This window comes from Giraffa tippelskirchi, chromosome 7, assembly GCF_054371585.1.
Source record: "Giraffa tippelskirchi isolate mGirTip1 chromosome 7, T2T-mGirTip1v1.2.pri, whole genome shotgun sequence".
NCBI classification, from domain to species: Eukaryota; Metazoa; Chordata; class Mammalia; order Artiodactyla; family Giraffidae; genus Giraffa; species Giraffa tippelskirchi.
The window spans coordinates 14886829-14905594 of record NC_137281.1 but is presented as its reverse complement, the minus strand read 5'-3'; the positions used below and the strand labels follow the sequence as shown (position 1 = coordinate 14905594).

The window sequence follows — 18766 nt, the reverse complement described above, 5'->3', positions numbered from 1 at the left end:
GGCCTCCAAGGTGAATCCAACTTCTCAAAATGTTCTGTTGCCCTCTATTCCTGGATTCCCCACAAAAGGAAACTCAGGTGGAGGGAATAGAATAAAGGAGAGGTTGGGATGGAGGGTGGCAAATGGCATAGATGGGCTACTTGCTAGAATCTGTTGGTTCGGCTTACCTGGAAAGAAGCAGTTTTGAAGTCTTCACAGTGGGAAGAGGAGATCGGGGAGGATCACCATTACTGTCAGTGACAACTTCCTCTACTTTATTAACTCTTTCCCTTTAACTTGTCCTTTTTTTTTTTTTTTTTAAGATTTACTTATTTATGGCTGTGGTGGGTCTTCGTTGCTGCACACAGGCTTTCTCTAGTTGCAGTGAGCACGGGCTTCTCCTTGTGGTGTGTTCTCTTGTTGTGGCATGTGGGTTTAGTTGCTCCATGGCATGTGGAATCCTCCTAGACCAGGGATCAAACCAGTGTCCCTTGCATTGCAAAGTGGATTCTTAACTCCAGACCACCAGGGAAGCCCCTCTTGTCTCCTTAATCACTAGAGGGAAGGATCATAAGTCCCTAGAATGTCCAGGGCCTATTAGAGTTTACACCTAATCTTTCAAATTTTCATTCTATCATCCTCCCCAAAACCCATGTCTAGGTTGGCAAAGGAAGTGAAAGACATAGGCTTCCCTCCTTTGCTTTCTGCTTTAACCTCAAATGGCCTCATCTTTTAATGCCATCCAGTAATGAAGTCACCAGGTGGTACTGGCTAGAACTTGAAGTTTTTCCCATATTCGGAGGATTTTCTTAACACCCACCACACTGGCTGTTTGGGAATTAAGGCATCAGCATGCAGAACTATGATCAGGGAACTAGAGTCTGCCTCCACTGTGTACCCCCAAAATCCAAGGGCAAAATGCTAGGTCTTTTGATTCTAAAATCCATTTTCTTTCCATTGTATCAATGCCTCTTATATTAATGCCAAATATACATTCATTTTTGTGCCAGGTGCTTCCCTTCTTCTGGTCTTTAGGGGAGAATGGTGGGGGGCAAGGAAGAAAGAGGACAAGCACAGACTCTTCTGCCAGAAGGCCGCTGGAGGGTGAGCACTGCTGGCTCTGGGGGAGTTTTCCCACTCTCAGGAGTGAGTGTCTGGTCTCCCTGGTAACCTTCCTAGAGAAGCAATGTTTGAGGAAAAAAGGACCCATCACGGTGCTTGTTGTAAATGAGAACCTCCTCTTTATTCCACGTATAAAGGCTAGTTTCTGGAACTGGCCAGGGAAAGAGCTTTGGCCTGGCTCTACCTCCCTGTGAGCCCTAGGGGTAAAGGTCTAGATCCTGGTGACAAGGCCTTTCTCTAGGTAGGAAAGAAAAGTCCCGCCCCTCCAGTCCCAAATCAGAGAGTAGGAGCAGCCACATAGGGCAGTTCGTTGGTGAGGTGTAAATCAGCTTCCGGCAGGCTCTTCCAGGCAAGCTCTAAGATCCCATACTGGGCAATGCCCATAGGGAGCATGGTATGCACATTGTTCTGCCCGGGGAGGGGAACCACCTCCTGGAATGCCAGAGGCTTTTTAGGGGCTTGAGAGCCACCACAGAGCAGGTGGTAGAACAACCGCTCCCCAGGGGCTAGCTCCACGGCCCCTAGGGCCTCTTTGTAAGTGACCTCTTGGAACTGGGGCTCCTCTCTCAGTAGCAGGTCCTGCATCAGCTTCTGGATTCGGGGAGACTTGAGCTGGTATAGGTCCATAAGACAGTTGAACTGTTCCATCCACGCAGCACTGTCTCTTGCATATCGCTCCTGCAACATCCGCAGAACATGGTACAGTGCCACAAACGTCTCCCACAGAGGCACTTCCTCCTTTACTTTAGAGATGGGTCGTGACTTCTTCTCCAACTTGGGCAACCTGCCAAACCTGCCCTTATTCTTAAAAGCCCAGAAGTCTTTCTGAAACATCAGCGCCAGGGTTTGTTTTTCAACAGGGTCCAGGGCACCTGTGAAAATGTCTCTTGTGGCAGAATCATAGTTTCGCATCTCCATCCCCCTGAGAGCAGTGGCTATCTGCTTCGCCCGCGCACTCCGGTAAGGCTCTCCCAGAAGATGCCAGTTGATAGCCTTCGGGTCTGGGATCCCTTTGGTAGCTAACAGTGACTTTGGTGTGGAGACAGCCAGACGTTTGAGCCAGCTCTCCTTTTCCCTTCCTTTGATGGGAGGGATCACTTTCAGGTATTTTGGACCCAGGGTCTCCTTACTGGGCTTGGAGACATGTGTGCCTCGGGATTCCATGATCTGCTTGTGATGGTACACGATGGCTTCGAGCTTGGCCAGGTGCATCCACTCTAAGTTCTCCTTTGCCGTGAGGTCTTTGAGAAGCTGGCACAATCGGTGGAAACTATCCCTGGAAAGCTGTTCTCCTGCCTCCATCTTTTCTAGGACATGGTGGATCCACTCTACATCCGAGACACTGACGTCTGTGTAGATTTCCTCAGCCAGGATTTTGGACAAAGGTAATTGTACCTCACTCTGTTTCTTCAGAAATGGATGACGCTGCAGGATCCACTGCCACTTGGCCCCCAGTGGTTTGCCTTGGAGTTTCTGAGCTTCTATGGTCTTCCTCAGTATGTGGGATAAATATGGGGTCTCTAAGTCAGGCTCCTGGGCCTCCAAAACTACATCCAAAACTTGTAGAGGTATGGGCTTATATTTCTTCAACAGTTCTTGTTTATCTATAAACCCTGCCCCTGGGAATACTCCAGGCTTCCCAAGTGCTGTGGCCTTATCTTCCCAGGATATTTGTTTAGTTAGCACTGGCTCTGATATCTTCTCTTTGCTTCCCAGAACGACTGAGATCAGTTGCTTGGAAGGGCTTTGCAGAACTTCCAGTTTTACAGCACTGCCTTTGATGTCAGGGATTCTTTTTTCAATAGAAAGGACTTCTTCTCTTCCTCTTAAGTGCTTTTTTCCTCCTTCTGGTAACTTAAATATTTTTTCTCTTTTAAAAATTGCTTTTTTTTTGTCTACCTCTTCTTCTAACAAGCTTCTGTCTTCTCTTTCCTCTTTCTCACTCAAATGTTCCATCTCTTCATCACTCGTGCTTTCCTTCTCAACCGCTTCCTCTTTCTCCTCTTCCTCCTCTTCCTTTTCCTGCACTTTCTTTTTTTTCTTTTTCCTTTTCTTCTTCTTCTTCCTCTCCTTCCCTTCCTCTTCCTCCTCCCCCAACTCCTCCTCTACCATTTCCTCCTCCTTCACCTCCTCTTCTTCCATTTCCTCCTCCTCCTCTTCCTCCTCCTCTTCCTCCTCCTCTTCCTCCTCCTCTTCCTCTTTCTCCTCTTCCTCTTCCTCCTCTTCCTCCTCCTCCTCCTCAGACAAACTCTCTTGCTCTATTTCATCTAACAGGCGTTCCATTTCTTCAGAAGAGCTCTCCTCACTTTTCACACTTTTCACCTCGTCCTCTTGACTGAGTATCTCTTCCTGTTGTGTATTGGCTGTCTTTAGCTTTTCTCTTTTTCTTGACTTTTGTTTAAGGAATGACTTTGCCTCTTCTTCCTCTGTTGTTTCTTCTTCCTCTGTTTCCTGTATGACATCTCTCTCTTGCCTGGCCAACACGCTTTCTTTTTCAGCCATATTTTTCTCCCTCTTTATCAATCTTCTAATTTCCTTGGCTAGTCTTCTCTGCCTCTTAGCCAGTTTCTTCTCATCTATGGTAATTTCTGGTTGTTCCTCAGAAAAATCCCAGTCCTTGGCATCAAGTTCATTCTGTACCTCGTTCAGTTCCCTTTCCTTAAGGATGAATAACCTCTTTAACTTTGTCATCTCTATTTCTTCCTTGGTTAGTTGCCTTTCTTCTTTAATAAGGCCTTGAAGTGTCTTTAAGACTTTGCTGCTCACTTTTAATGGTTTCCCGGAAATGCTCTTGCTTTCTTTAGCTAATTTCCTTAGTAACTTGGCTAGCTTCCTTTGTTCCTGGGCATATACTCTCTCTCCTCTGGTAAATTCCAGTTTTCCTTTGGCAATGTCTGTTAGCTCTGTGGCCAGGATCCTTTCTTCATACAGCAACATCTTTTCCTCTAGTGACAGTTTCCTCTTGATTAGCTCTAGTTCATCCTTAGTTGTTCTTTTCTCTTTGGAAGTTTCTTGAGTCTCTTCCTTGAAGAGAATTTCCTTTTCCTCAGCCAGTGTCTCTTTCTCCCAGGCCAGTATGTTCATTTCCATGTCCAGTGCCTTTTCTTCCCTGGTAACAGACCAGTCACCTCTGAGCTGGTTCAGTTCTTGGAACACTGCCCTCTTCCCCATGGCTAATTTCATTTTGTCATGGGCTACTTTGCGCTGTTTCTCAGCCAGGCTTCCCTCTAATTGGGTCAGTTTCTCCTCTACGGTGGCCAGTTTCTCCTTCTTCTGGAAGAGTTTCTCCTTTTCCTCCATCAGCTTCTTCTCTATCTGATCCAGCCTATTCTTATACATGTCATGCTCCTCCTTCTCAGGGACTGATTTCTTTCTGTTCTGGATGAGGTTTTCTTGGAGCTGGATTAAGTGTTCCCTCCTCTGAGCCAATTTCACCTTCTCCTGAGCCAGTTTCTCCTTCTCCTGGGCCAGATTCTTTTGCCTCCAGGCCAGTATTTTCTTGGTTTGGGGAAGTTCTTCCATGTTATGGACAAGCTTAGCCTTCTCCTGGGCCAGTTTCTGCTTATTCTTTATCAATTGCTCCCTTTTCTGGGCAAGTTTTGCCTCCTCCACTGGCAGTGTTTCCATGTTCTGGGCCAGTTTCTTCTCTTCCTGGATCAGTAGCTCTTCTTCTTGGGCCAGTTTCTGCTTTTTCTTCATCAGTTGCTCCCTCTTCTGGGTAAGTTCTTCCTTTTCTCCAGGAAGTTTTACCTTGTCTTGGCCTAATTCGTTCTCTTCTTGGATCAGCAGCTTTTCTTCCTGGGCCAATTTATGCTTATTCTCCATCAGTTGGTCCCTTTTCTGATCAAGTCCCTCCTTTTCCTCAGACAGATTTTGTTTGTCGTGGGCCAATCTCTTCTTCTCCTGGACCAGCAGTTCTTCCTCCTGGATCACTGCTTTCTCTTCCGCACCCAGTTTCTCTTCTTGCGATGCCAGTGTCATCTCTTCCTGATCCAGCCTGTCCCCTTCATTGATCAGTTCCTCCTCTTCCTGATTCAGTTCCTCTTCTTTCAAAGCCAGTTCCTCCTCTTCCCAGGTCAGATCCTCCAATTCCTGGGCTAGTTCCTTTTCTTGCCATGCTAGATCTAGCTCCTTCTGGGCCAGTTTATCCAGTTTCTGCATCATTATCTTTTTGACCTCAGCTAGCTTCCCTCCTTTCTTTGCTATCTTCTCTTCTTCTCGGGCCAGTTTCTCCAATTGCTTGGCTAGTCTCTTCCTTTGCTGGGCCAATTTCTCTGCATCCTGGCTCAGCATCTCCTCTGTTTGGGCTAGTTTTTCCTCATTCTGTATAAGCTTCCTCTCCATCTGGACCATTTTCCTGTCTTTCTTGGCCAGTTTCTCATACTCTTGGGCCATTTTTCTCTCTTCCTGAGCTAGTCTCCTCTCTTCCTGTGCTAGCTTCTCCTCTTCCTGAGCCAGCTTCCTCTCTTCTTGGGCCCGTCTTCTTTCAGCCTGGGCCCGTTTTCGCTCAACCTGGGCTCGTTTGTATTCTTGGTGGATCTGCCTCTGCTCTTCCATCATCAGCGCTTCTCCTTCTTCTTCTGCTGTGGCTTCTGCTTCTTCTCCTTTCCACTCCTGAGACGGTTCTTCCTCCAGAGTCACTTCCTCCTGAGTCGCCAACATCTTCTCCTTGGCCCTGGCTGACATCTTTTCCCAGATATGTAACCATTCATCCCATGTCCGCTTCACCTTGTCCCTTCTGGCTTCTCCCTCTTCCACATCCAGGAGCAGCTTCTCTTCTTCCTCAGGTAGTTTCTCTTCTTCCTGACGATGCTGGGTTTCCCATGTTTTCTTCCATTCATCCCACGATACCCTTGTCTCACCGAAAGCCTTTTTCCATTGATCCCAGGACTTCTTCCACTCCTGCCAAGACAGTTTTATCTCATCCTTAAGTGGCCTTCTTTCTTGCTCAACCACTTTCTCCTCTAATTTGGCCACCTCCTCTACTTCCTGACTCATGCCCCTCTCTTCTTTGGCTATCTTCTTTTTTTTATCCACTTTTATCTCCTGCTGGACTGCTTTCCTCTCCTGCTTAGAAGGCTTAGAGGATTTTTTCTCTCCTTTCTTTGATATTCGTTTTCCCTTGCTTAGGACTGGTTCTGCAAAACGAACTTTGTTTTTCTTGCCTTTTTTTGGACTCACGTGGGTTTCCCGCAGGTTCTGCATGTCCTTTTCTGTCTTTCCCTCTTCCATCTCTCTTGTCTCCTCTTCCATGCTTCCGATCACCATGTCCTCTCTAATTGCTGATCCGTGAATGAAAACTGGTTTCTCCTCTGGCCAGGCTACATCCCAGTCAAGGTCCTCAAGCAGTTCCTCACTGTCTTTCTTCAGCAGAGGGCAGATCTCCTGAAAGAGCTCCCAGCTGGGCTGTCGATCAGCCAGCATCTCCTGAGCCGTGCTCACTAGTTCATTGTTGAGAGCTTCTAACATTTCTGTCTGGGAACCAGATATCCTCAGGGTCATAAGACGACACAGGTCGTCCCGCCACATCGAGCTATCTTTAGACCTGAGGCCAGGAGGTCCAGCGGCACCCCGCCCTGTGACTTGCAGCACCTTCATAATTGAGTCTGTCCTTCCAGTATGTGGAAATCCCTCATCTGTAACTTCAGCGTCTGTTACTTTCCTTTTTCGCCTCTTCATGGTTTTCTGAGATACTGATTTCCGGCCTCTTTTGTCACGTGTCTTCCTCAACATCTTCATGGTCAAGGCCATGTGATCCTTTGAGGCATCTACCTGTGAAGGTTCTTGTTCATCATCTTTTGCAACCTTTAGTATACTAGAGGTTGAAGGCCTAGCCTCCTCCACCTCAGTGGGTGCAGCTTCACTCTGATCACCTTCACCCTCTAAGGGACCTGGCTCTGTGCCAGTTTCTTTGATCTTCTTGAGGCTCCGCAAAAATTTTCGGGCTATAGGGAAAATCAGGAGATGCAGATAAGGAAAGCATGGGAGGCTTAGATAACACCCTTCCCAACTGAGCTGAGATGAACTGACATAACAGAAGTAGTGACAGAGCGGGCTGAGGCCTTTAACAAGAAGGCCTTCTCCTTGCTTTATCCCCAGTGCCTTCCTTCCCTCTTCCCCTCTCCACCCCACCTCTGCCGAGTCCTACAGAGATAGGTTTTGGGGTCCCTCTTAATTTGGGTGGATCCCTCCTAGGATCCTTTCCTGTGAAAGGATCTTTCCACTTATCTCTGTTCCTCTATGATACCTCTTGTCTCACTTTAGCCCTAACTGCCCTGCCTCTTGGGGACCCTGGGGCATGAACCAGATTATCCCATACATACTGTGCTTTCTGACTACTGGTCGGCCCCGTCTTGGGCCTTTGCTGTGCTTGAAGGCAGCTTCAGGTTCTTCAGGGACAGTATCGGTTTGCTTGGAAAGGGAAGTAAGTTCAGAAGCCCCTGAGACATCTAAAGTAAAAGTAGGCTTTTCATCACCCTGGTATAAGCTCAGGTTTTCATTCAATCGCTGCACCACTTGAGTATGAATGATTTGGAGGTCTGGGGCTCGCAGTCCCAGCAGACGGTCCAAGGTTTCCTCCCCAACCATTTCCTGCCTATGAAAGTCAAAGGAGAGAAAGGACCATGCTGAATCAGGGATAAGAGGGAGAACAAGAAGGAAAGAACTGTTATAGAACTGGCAGGAGACTGGGGCAATGTAACTCACAGAGACAGCACATTTAGAGGAAATGATGGCCAAGAAGAAAGAAAAAGTCTAGGAAGTCAAGATGGCAATGAATGGAGTGACCTGCATGGGGGCTTCCGGGGTAGGAGAAAAGGGTGCAAGGGGTACTTAAAGAGGCAGGGGACAAACAGGAACAGAAGAAATGGAGAAAGGAGTGGGCAGTTAGGGGATCATCAGGATAGTCTAGGAATGGGAAAAGACTATGAACAAGGAAAAGAGACAGGAAGAGCTCATGAACAGAGATGAAGAGACAGTGAAGGAAGGGAGGGGGAAAATGGGGAAGAGGAAGAAGAAAATCAGAAGCTAGTAAAGAACGGAGGAAGGCACAAAGAACTTACTGCATCTCCCGGAAAGTCTCTCGATTCTGGACCAAGTTCAAGAGTGAGGTCTTAGAATGGATTCCAGTCTCACCCATGAGGCTCAGGGCCTTATTCCTCACTCTGTCATCTTTGTCCATTAGTCCTTGGGCCAGAGGCACGGCAAAGAGATGAGTAATAATTCCTAGACGCTTCAGCCCTTCCCAGGCCAGCTCTCGAATCAGTGGGTTGGAATTGGTTGTATCATCCAATAGACGGTGGGCTGTTTCAGAGCGCAGGGGTGGAGACACCTGGTAAGAGGCAAAGATCTGCCCGAGGGCACCAATACAGCACTGGTACTTCAGTGGAGGGGCATGGATCATAATACCGAGAATTGTCTCTATCAGACTATTGATAGCAATTTCACTCATCCTTTTTCCCAGCCAACTGCGGTTTGCTGAGTCTGTAAGAACGGTGTAAGTGATATCTTTGGACGCTCTTGTGAGGAGGAAGTCTTCATCTTCCTTTTCATGTATGTGTTGTCCCACATCGCTTATAGCTCTTGCCCGGCTGTGCCAGAAGAAGAATTGTTGAGACTTGTCCCATTCCAGCTCCCGCACAGGTGCGTGCAGGCTGCACTGCAGGTATATCGGGCTGCCCTCCGGCCAGAGACGGGCCCGGATCACCGAGTTAGGGATGTAGCAATCTGGAGCCAAGAGCCATTCCCGCCCATGACCAAAGTAGCACCGCAGTATCTGATAGGGGTTGAGTCCATCCCAGGTAGTCAGCTGTAGCTGGGGAGGAAGTATATAATGGGAATAAGGTGGTTTTTTCTCCTGCGATGCATCAGCTTCCTTATACCTGGAATCATGTTTGAAGGAAGAGAGTAGCACAGGGCTCCCTTGTTCGTCTTCTTCAATGACATGTGGCACATTATGATCAAAGGCAATGGCCCGATGATTGACAAGACTCTCCAGACCCACCAGTTGCTGCTGCCTGTGTCCAGGGTAGATATACTTGGGCACAAACATGGTCTCGAAGGAGAAGAAGAAGCTTGGTATGAAAGGCTTAGGGACTTCGAGCACTTCATCTGTCAGACCCATAAAGGAGAGACGAACCAGCAGGGTTGCAGGAAGCAGCTTTAAACAGGACACCAGATAAAGACTCTGGTTGAAAGTTACAAGCAGGTCACCCCGGTCATTTGCAAAGCAGAGTGGGCCAAAGTGCAGTGATGAGTCCAGCATGGCTATGAGTTTCCCATGGAAGTTCCAGATCCGGACAGAGCCGTCACTGCCACCCGTGACAAAAAGACTCAGGGACAGGCAGACATCAAAAGAGATGATGGTGCATTGGTGCAGAGGCAAGGTCTCTATGAACGTTGAGCCATCCTGTGAGCCAGAAGACAGAAAGTCATGGAACTTCCAGAGACGCAGGCAGTTAGTCTGGGTGATGGCACCCACTGACTTGGGCAAGAGTATCAAGTGTGTTAGCTGACAGCTGCAGAGAATGCTGGCAAGGGTCTGCAGTTTCACTCTGACCCCTTCAAGCACAGCTTCTGAGAGGTGTATGTAGTCATCCATTCCATAGGAACAGAGCAAAGAGTTTTCTCGGCTACCGGAGAGACCTCCGGGCAGTGTAGAGAGGGCTAAGACGGCCCCAAAGTGCATGTAGGTCTCAATCCGGGCACAGCTGTGCTGGGAGAGCACTCTAATCACACCGCTCTGGTATCCAGAGAACACGAGTCCTTCTAGACCCCGGCCCAGGTGAAAGTACCCATAAGCCAGGCACTGTACCAGGTCCTCAGAATCTGGTGAAGTGCATAAGAGATACTTGGCCATGCAAGGGGAGCGGGTGGTGTCAAAGACCAGCACATCTGGGCTGCCTGTTGCTACAAAGAGCTCCTCTTTATTGGGGTCGTAGGCCCAATCTGTGGCCTGGTCCAGGATTGAGAAGGGCCAGGTGATGACCAGGAGATTCCCCGTTAGCGGGGACAAGAAGCGCAGCAGGCCGTCCTCAGTGGTGCACAGGATCCGGAACCAGTTACTGCCACAGTGGACCCGGCGCACCTGCTGGGGAGCGGAGCCACAGACATTGAAGAGGCTATAGAAGAAGGGCAGGCTGCGCAAGGAGAAAGAGTGGGTAGTCTGGCAGAAGAAAGTGGTGCCATCAATAAACTGGAGCCGATACAGCTCCTCGCCCAGTTCGAGCCGCCGCAGCAGATTGCCTGAAGTCAGGTTCCACTCCTTGATTATGCCTTCCTGGCCAGCTGTGAGCAGGGTGTGGGCTTCTGGCCGGCTGCGGATACAGATCACCGAGGAGAAGTGGGCCTTGAAAGAGTGGAGGGAGTGGCCCCAATTGAGGTTCCACACTTGGATCTCCCCAGTCTTGTTTCCGGCGTAAAGAAAGCCCTGCTCAGAACAGGTGAAGCAACAGGTGATCGAGGAGCCACTGATGGTGGAAGGGAACTTCTTCACTTCTGCCAGGAGGCCACGGCCCTGGCGCTCCAGGACCCTCACCACATTCTCGCACATGGCAATCAGGGAGCCGTTGGGGCCGTTCAGCACGATGTCATGGACCAACTCGTCACCAGGCAGGGTGACCATGTGGGCTATGTGGAGACCCCTACCGCTGCGCCCAATGGTCCAGGTGACCACTGCCCCCAGGATACCCGACAGGAGCATCTTCATTTCTGGGTCATAGCAGAGGCAGGTGATGTTAAAGCAACAGGGTACTACCCCCAGGGATTTGAATGACCGAAAGTGGTCCCCGAAGAGCCGCAGGAGCAGGTCACCACAGTAGACCACGAGGATATGAAAGGAACCTGCGTGGACCATGGACTGGATGGGTGGCAGTCGATCTGTCATGGAGAACGTTCTCTTCTCCACCATGTCCTCAGTCTTGCTCTTCATCCATACTACAGCCTGAGAGAAAATAAGATGGAAACTATCTAGGATAGATAGTAGAAGAGGAAAGGGCAGAATAGTCAGCTATTTTTCTCTTGCTAAGGAGAAGTTGGAAGATCCTAGAGTGACTTTACCCACTGGTTTGAGGAGGTGGAAATACTGTAAAATCAGGAAACCTAGGACTCTTCCCTAACCTTGGCCTACTTTAGGAGAAGAATAAAATCTACTCAACATGGAGATGGTAACTGGAGAAAGGATGAAGGAGGACTCCTGGGTCCAGGTCATGTTCACTCAAAGGGTATATCTTCCTGGATTAATCTAGGATCAGAAGTTACATGGGCATGGCCCCCACTTAGAATGGGCTAAGGGGAAGAAAGACTGAAGAGCTTTACCTGTATTTCTTTTGTGCTTGTTGTCACCCAAGAGAGGGAAGAAAAGAAGTGGGCATCACTGAAGTAGTAGCATATAAGCGGCATGTTTTGAGGATGGCGAGAGTCTTTGAACAGGATCTGGGACCGGTCACTCAACACAACTACATCAGTCTTTGGGTCATCTAAATTTTGCTGGGAAGAGGGATGGCATTAAACTCAAGACCAGAAACACACATACACTAAATATGTTCTCACACAAGTCACAATCGAAACCATTGTCAAAGTTCTGCCTCAGCCCCAAGGATCACTCCTGTGACACCCACACATGCAGTTTATCACCTGTGGGGCACCTGCACTACACCAGCCGGGAACAAAGCCCTCAGCCCAAGGGCGAACCAAACCACCGCAGGGTCTGTGTGGGCATCGGGGGAAACTGATGTTTCTTCCAATGTGAAGTTAGCTATAACTGTCCTTGAACATTCTCCCTTCTGTCTAATAGGGTACACATGTCATAAAAGAAACATTTAACAGATTATCAAGGCAAGTACACTGCCATATACCCACATGTAAGGTAACAGGGTGTCCCAAAATTCACTGCAGCTTTATTAAAGCCTAAAATTGCACTAAGTAAGACTTTTAGGACACGCTACCTGGCCTTTAAATTTGACAGAGGACAATAACCTATCTATACACACACACATACACACATATGTATATATGATCCCATGGTGATAGAGCATGTGCCATGAAACATGCATCTGGCATCCTTCTACAAAAAGCCAAGCCACAGCAAACCTGAGGTTGGCAAACGTTCTCTCTGGTGTCTTCTTCCTTCTCATCTGGAAAAATCTCTCTTCCCAGAGGGTGAGTTCTTCTGACAGTGCTCCAAAGTGTTCACCTCTCACTATCAAAATGTCCCAGCAAGAGGTCTCTAGGCTCACTTGGAAGTTGATGGCTCACTTCCTGCTATGGGGATAGTTGTCCTTATGATCTTCCCTACCTGCTTCCTCTTTCCATAGATGATCTGTGCTTCTCTGAAAGGCTCATAACTGTTCTAACAGACAGGGGCCAATAACATGTCTGTCCTACTATATATTACCTTGCTTTTCTGTATCATGTCACTTAGAAGGTATTTAAAGTCCTTCCACAGGGGGATGAGTCTGGAAGAAGTCATCACGTCGATTATCTGCTGGTCCTCCTCAGGACTGCTGTTTAAAAACCTGTGGGAATCCAAAAGAGGCCAGCTTAGCCACAGCTGCTTTTTGAGAGCTGGAAATCAGAAGTCCAGAGCCATGAACTCATGTTTATTGGACACTTTTTGAATGTCAGGAACTATGCATAAGATGTACGATCTTAGGAGGAGAAGGGGATGACAGAGGACGAGATGGTTGGATGGCATCACTGACTCAATGACATGAATTTGAGCAAGCTCTGGGAGATGGTGAAAGAAAGGGAAGCCTGGCGTGCTGCAGTCCATTAGGTCGCAGAGTTGGACATGATTGAGCGACTTCACTTTCACTCTTCACTTTCATGCATTGGAGAAGGAAATGGCAACCCACTCCAGTGTTCTTGCCTGGAGAATCCCACGGACGGGAGGGCCTGGTGGGCTTCTGTCTATGGGGTCGCACAGAGTCAGACACGACTGAAGCGACTCAGCAGCAGCAGCAGCAGAGCGACTGAACAACAACAACAGCCCGGGGAGGTAGATATTACCTCATTTGAGAAAACTGAGGCTTGGAGAGGGTAAATAAAGGAAATGGGGCTTGAATCTTAGCATGGGCTGTCAGATCCAATAGGATATTCTAGGGGAAGGAAGCAGAGAAACTTAAAGGGGCTGGAAAGGAATACTGTCACCGGCAAATAGTTATTCTTTGCTGGTAGTGGGCTGTCAAGAGAGCTTTTTGCAAGGCCTAGTAGTTCCCAAAGTGTGGTCCCTTGACCTCCTGCACCATGATTCCTGGGGGAGAGGTTCGTCTTAAAATGCAGATCCTTAGGTACAGAGGTCTTCCTTGATAGCTCAGTTGGTAAAGAATCCGCCTGCAATGCAGGAGACCCCAGTTTGATTCCTGGGTCAGGAAAATCTGCTGTAGAAGGGACAGATTACCCACTCCAGTATTCTTGGGCTTCCCTGGTGGCTCAGCTGGTAAAGAATCCACCTGCAATGCTGGAGACCTGCAGTGGGTTCGATCCCTGGGTTGGGAAGATCCCTGGAGAAGGGAAAGGCTACTCACTCCAGTATTCTGGCCTGGAGAATTCCATGGACTGTATAATCCATGGGGGTCACAAAGAGTCAGACACGACTGAGCGACTTTCACTTTCAGGTACTGAAGCAGAACCATGGCAGTGGGATCCTGAGTCCTTCTCTTGTAACAAGCTCCCTAGGTGACTCGGTGGACGTTTAAGTTCGACTCCTGAAATAGGAAATCAAGATAAAAGGTGCCTAGGACTAAGAGTCAGCCCCATGTAGTCCAGCTGGAGAAAGAATCCAGCCACTCAGCCATGCAGGCTTGTGGAATCAAGTCACTTTCTTGTGTGTGATACATCTGCTATTCATCATCTTCCTCCCATTCCCTTCTCTCTAGCCTTCATGAGGATAAACCTCTACTTTTTCTGACTGAATGTGAATAAAGCCTACTTTTAACAAGTCCCCTTTGTCAGGGAGTCTATCATTACTGGTCTGACGATGGACTTGTTTTCCTCATTTGTTTTGATAACATGAAAATACCAGTCTCACCTACTTCACAGGGTTGTTGCAAGGATCAAAGTTGATAATTCCTGTGAATACCTTTTAAAGTATACTCTGAAGCAACAGACAAATATGACTGCTGTTTTTAGGCTGGTTTGGTTCTCCAGGGAAGTAGTTATTTCCTCCCAAGCTATGCTTTGTACTTTTCAGTTGCTCTGGAAACATTACAGCTAAATTTATAGTCTGGCCAGCAGGGGGCAGTGGAAGCCATCCTTGCACCCGCCAGATGAAGGAAAACTGGTGGACTTTAAAAAAGTAGTAGTCCCCAAAGGGCGATCCTCAGGACAGCAGCATCAGCATCACCTGGGAACATGTTAGGAATGCAAATTACCAGGCCCTACCCTCAACCTACTAAATTGTAAAGTCCTAAGGGTACGGCCCAAAATTGAGTTTTAAGCAGCCAATCTTAAAGTCTGGGAACCAGTGGTTTGGAGAACTCTTGGAATTCCAGGGCATTTGGCCTGGGCATCCTGAGGTAAGGTCAGCAGAACCCACCCTCTGGCATGGCTAAGCCTAGACTGTGTGTTTCCACAGAGACATGATGGCTAGATTTGGGGCAGGGGAAGCAGCAGGCAAAGCTTATCATCATCTCATGTGTAGGGTGGGTAAGAGCCCCCCCGCCCCGCAAAAAAAAAAAAACCCACATCAATCACTTCATGACTTCTCAAAAGAATTCTGAGAGGCAGATCCCGTCACCTCCATTGTATGGATAAAAAATGTGAATTCAGAGAGGTAAAGGATGCAAACAGAGCCACACGTGGTAGGCTCAAGACTAAGACTCAACCCACAGTTCAGGATTCTCCTATCCTTTCAGAGAAGCAGGAGGTTCTCCCAGCTGATGCTAAGTGAGCTCTCTGCCTCACAAACCCACTGATGGGAGCTGGGGACTGGCTTTCAGACATTAGCATCCTTTCTTCTCTCCCGAAGGCTGCGCGCTGCTCTCCTGCTGTATATCTTTTTCCATTCTATTTCCCTGTGACCCTGCACTTGCTGACCGCCTTTGAGGAGCCACTGTGACCTGCTGAAATGGGTCGGGGGGTGGCCCCTCAGGCCAGGGCTCCATAGCCCAGAACTACACCCGCCCCCGCAGCTCCTTCTTGAGGCCCCAGAGCTACTGAGAGAGTGGTCACTTGGAGTCAACAAATCCGCCATCACTGCCATCAGTTTCCAGTTTTCCTAATATCTCCTCTGGGTTCAGTTTCTCTTGACCAGCTTATAAAAAGCAAGTGGTTGGGACCCTTGGGGGCATATTCTTTGGAGGTAAGTAAGAAAGAAGGCCTCCAACCCCAAACCTCTGTTTCTTGTTATTTGGGGAAGTTTTGTTAGTTCATTTTTTTGTGGGATCTTAGTTCCCCGACCAGGGATCAAATGTGTGCCCCCTGCAGTGGAAGCATGGAGTCCTAACCACTGGAATGCCAGGGAATTCCCTGTTTTTTCTGTTGTTCTTTAGGCCACTTTCTCCCATCTCATTCACTGGTCTCCTTAGAGGAAACCTCTCCTATAATCTCCCACTTTGATTCCCTAATCCCGTTACCTGTCCTTAAAAGCAAGTCCAGAGTGAGCTTCAGATGCCTTAAGCCCAATGGTTTTGACTTTTTAATATCTTGGTAACTGAAAGATGATCTAATGGGAAGTCATGCGGCCAACCTAGGGGAGTCAGTATTTGGGGGCCGAGATATGGTAGGTAATACTGACTACGGAGACAAACCAGGTTTATTATTGGACACTGATGCTGGCATCACATCCTTTTTCTTAACTGCAGTCCATTCCAAGGTACAGTGCTGTTGATGGTGGTGGGATGGAAGGCCAGCATCCTGTGAGCCCTGCCTTTGTAATACAGAGAAATGACTCCAGGGGGCACTGCACGCCATTTCACTGTTGGGCCCTGTTTAAGAAGGAAAATAACAAAAGTGTTGTGTGTGTAACAAGGAAACCTGACCACCCTAAAGAACAGTGATGTGTGCTCCAGGCTGTGAGGTAAAGCCCTGCATGGATCCTATAGCCTCGCAGGTGGCTCTTATGTTTGGGGACAGTGATGCAGAAAGCCCAGCTGGCATCAGTTGAGTGTAAAGTCAGAGGGACTGTAAAGCCAGAGGGCAATCTCGGCTCATTCTGGTTTTTTTTGAATGACATTACTAATAAGGAGCTAAAGTCCATCCCCAAGGCCTGGGACTACTACTCTGGTCTTGTAAGTGATGTCACAGCTAGGGCTGGGACTGGAATGCATTTAACATACTTTATGGAAAGAAACAATTTTCCAGGCTGAAAAACATGTACTACCAGAGTGGGCAAGTTCCTGTTGGGTGAAGAGTTATCCATCCAGCATGGGAGTAGTGATAGCATCTAGAAATGATTAAGGTTGTAAAGTGGTAGCTAGGTATTTTACATATATTGTTTTAATACTATACAATAATTCTGTGACTTAGCTATCATCCTCCAGTAATTGATAGCTAAGTCATAGAATGGATATGGTAAAAACATTCAAAACATACTAAGGAACATATACTGAAAAGAAAGTCACTTGTCCTAGTTCCCCTTCAGAAAGGTAACCCTGGTTGTCTTTCTACAGGTGTTCTGTACACACACAAGGATGTATGTGGAAAAAATACTACTTTTCTTACACAAGTGTTAATATGCTATATGGTTGTTTAGTCACTAAGTCATGTCAGATTCTTTTGCAATCCCAAGGACTCTAGCCTATCAGGCTCTTCTGTCCATGGGATTTCTCAGGGAAGAATACTGGGGCCGGTTGCCATTTCCTTCTCCAGGGGATCTTCCAGACCCAGGGACTGAACCGGTGTCATCTACATTGGCAGGTGGATTCTTTACCACTGAGCCACCAGGGAAGCCCAGGTGCTATACACTGCATTTTTCTCACTTAATAATCTTAAAGATTAACTCATATGAAAACATATAGTTCTGTCTCATTTGTCAATAGTTCTCAGTTGCATGGTATTCCATCGTCTGGCTGAACTATCATTTATTTATCTAAACGTCCATTAATAGAAATTGGGCAGTTTCCAGCCTTTTGCTATAACCCATGCCACAAATGAATATTTTTGTTAATGCCTCACAGATTTAATTAACTTAAAATTTAAAACTGAAGCAATGTAAACCTTTTTTCATTAAACAACTTATTTTAGATATACTGGCTTAAATGATAAAATTTCACCTGTTTTTTAATGTAAATTTTAAAGTTGCAGATTTGGCTTGCATTGTACCTCTATTAGACAGTATTGCTTTAGATTATCACCTTCCGATGGTGGTCTGGACTTCAGTTCCTTGAGAGTAGGAACCGAATCTATCTTGAGTTCTCCCCTGTCCTGATAATCATCTAAACTGCCATGAAGTAGGTGCCTAATACATTGTTGTTGAATTAATGAGCAAATGAATCACCCTCTGCCCCTCTCTCAGGAAGAAGAAATAAATACTTCCCAGCTCAGTCTCATTCAGCATCTTCTTGGAAGGAAGGATGGGATGGAAAGGGTATTGACTGGGTTTTCTTGACCAGAGAACCTTGCGATTCCAGCTAGTTCCTTCGGTAACCCCTTATGGAGTAGCAGGAATGCCAATAAAAAAAGGTCGGATCCTTGATTATGTCGGCAAGTGGACTAAATTTGAACAAAATTTCCCCAGCCATAGGTACTCAACAAACACTGGTTACCCTAAGAATGTGCGATCAACGAATGAATGATGGGTAACATGGCCTCCGGGGCAACCCCCTGGGTGCTGGTCATGAAACTCCCGTCGAAGGCAGAGCTCCAGAGACTCCTACTACGGGGAGAGGCGACCAGACCGGAATCCCAACACATTCTGGCATCCCAGCTCTCCGCGTGGGAGGGAAGAAGGGCGTGTCCGCCTCTTCAAGGCTGGGGCCGCGCCTGTTACCTGCGACGACTGGGCTCCAGAAAAGGGACGGGTACGGCGTGTGTGGCGGCACTCCGAAGCTATGTGAGGGGCCAGACCTAGAATAGGAGCGCCAGAGGAGCGACCCTGGGGATGCTGCGGGAGGACTCGGCCAACAAAACGGTTAGCTCCCCAACCCCGCGCCCGGCGGACTGACCAAGGCTAGGGGTGTGAGCGCGCGTGCGCACTGGCGCGCGCCCGGCAGGAAAAAGCCCAGCGCGAGACCCCGCGCGCGCGCGCTTTCGAAAGGAAAAAAAAAAGTCTTTCCCGCGGGGGCCCGCGGCAATTTAGGCCGGAGTTGGCCGGCGAGCGCGCGTGCGCGAGCGCGCATAGACGCCTTTCTCCACAGCTCCCCTCGGTTGGGGGTCTAGCGCTGTGTTCTGCTGCTCCTGCTTCTTCAGAGGCTCGCGCCCTCGGGGTAAGTACCTCGCGCCTCGCAGAAAGGGAGAAAGAGGGTCTACTGAAGGAAGGGAGGAGGCGGACAGAGCTGGGAAAAAGGAAAAAACCGCCTTTGCAGAGCAAGGAACGCAGTCAACGGGTTGGAGTCTACAGAAGACACACCTCCATCCCTCACGCCCCTCGGGGCTGCGGAAGTACTCTGGAGACGAGCGGCACGGAGGCGACAGGTGGACTACCATTCCCAGAAGGCGGCGCGGCGCCGCGCCTACTGCTCCCGGCAGCACCTGCGCGTCAGGCTTTTTTCAGTTTGCGGCCGCCTAC

The 18766-nt window shown here is 48.3% G+C and overlaps 1 protein-coding gene across 4 annotated transcripts; it reads right to left on the bottom strand.

The window, feature by feature from the left end:
* Positions 1-1197: 1197 nt before the first annotated feature.
* WDR87 (WD repeat domain 87) lies at positions 1198-18728 on the bottom strand. 4 transcript variants are annotated; one of them, XM_081516642.1, is made up of 7 exons: positions 17805-18200; positions 17572-17688; positions 12494-12614; positions 11416-11586; positions 8163-11041; positions 7425-7696; positions 1198-7046 (listed from the first exon to the last, which is right to left on the bottom strand). In XM_081516642.1, the coding sequence occupies exons 3-7, from the start codon at positions 12566-12568 to the stop codon at positions 1378-1380; spliced, it is 9066 nt and encodes a 3021-aa protein (XP_081372768.1). In that variant the 5' UTR covers positions 12569-12614; positions 17572-17688; positions 17805-18200; the 3' UTR covers positions 1198-1377. The 4 variants fall into 4 exon arrangements, with proteins under 4 accessions (XP_081372768.1, XP_081372767.1, XP_081372765.1 ...); XM_081516641.1 differs by having other exon boundaries at positions 18029-18200; XM_081516639.1 differs by lacking the exons at positions 17572-17688; positions 17805-18200 and adding an exon at positions 18608-18728.
* Between the last annotated feature and the right edge of the window lie 38 nt (positions 18729-18766).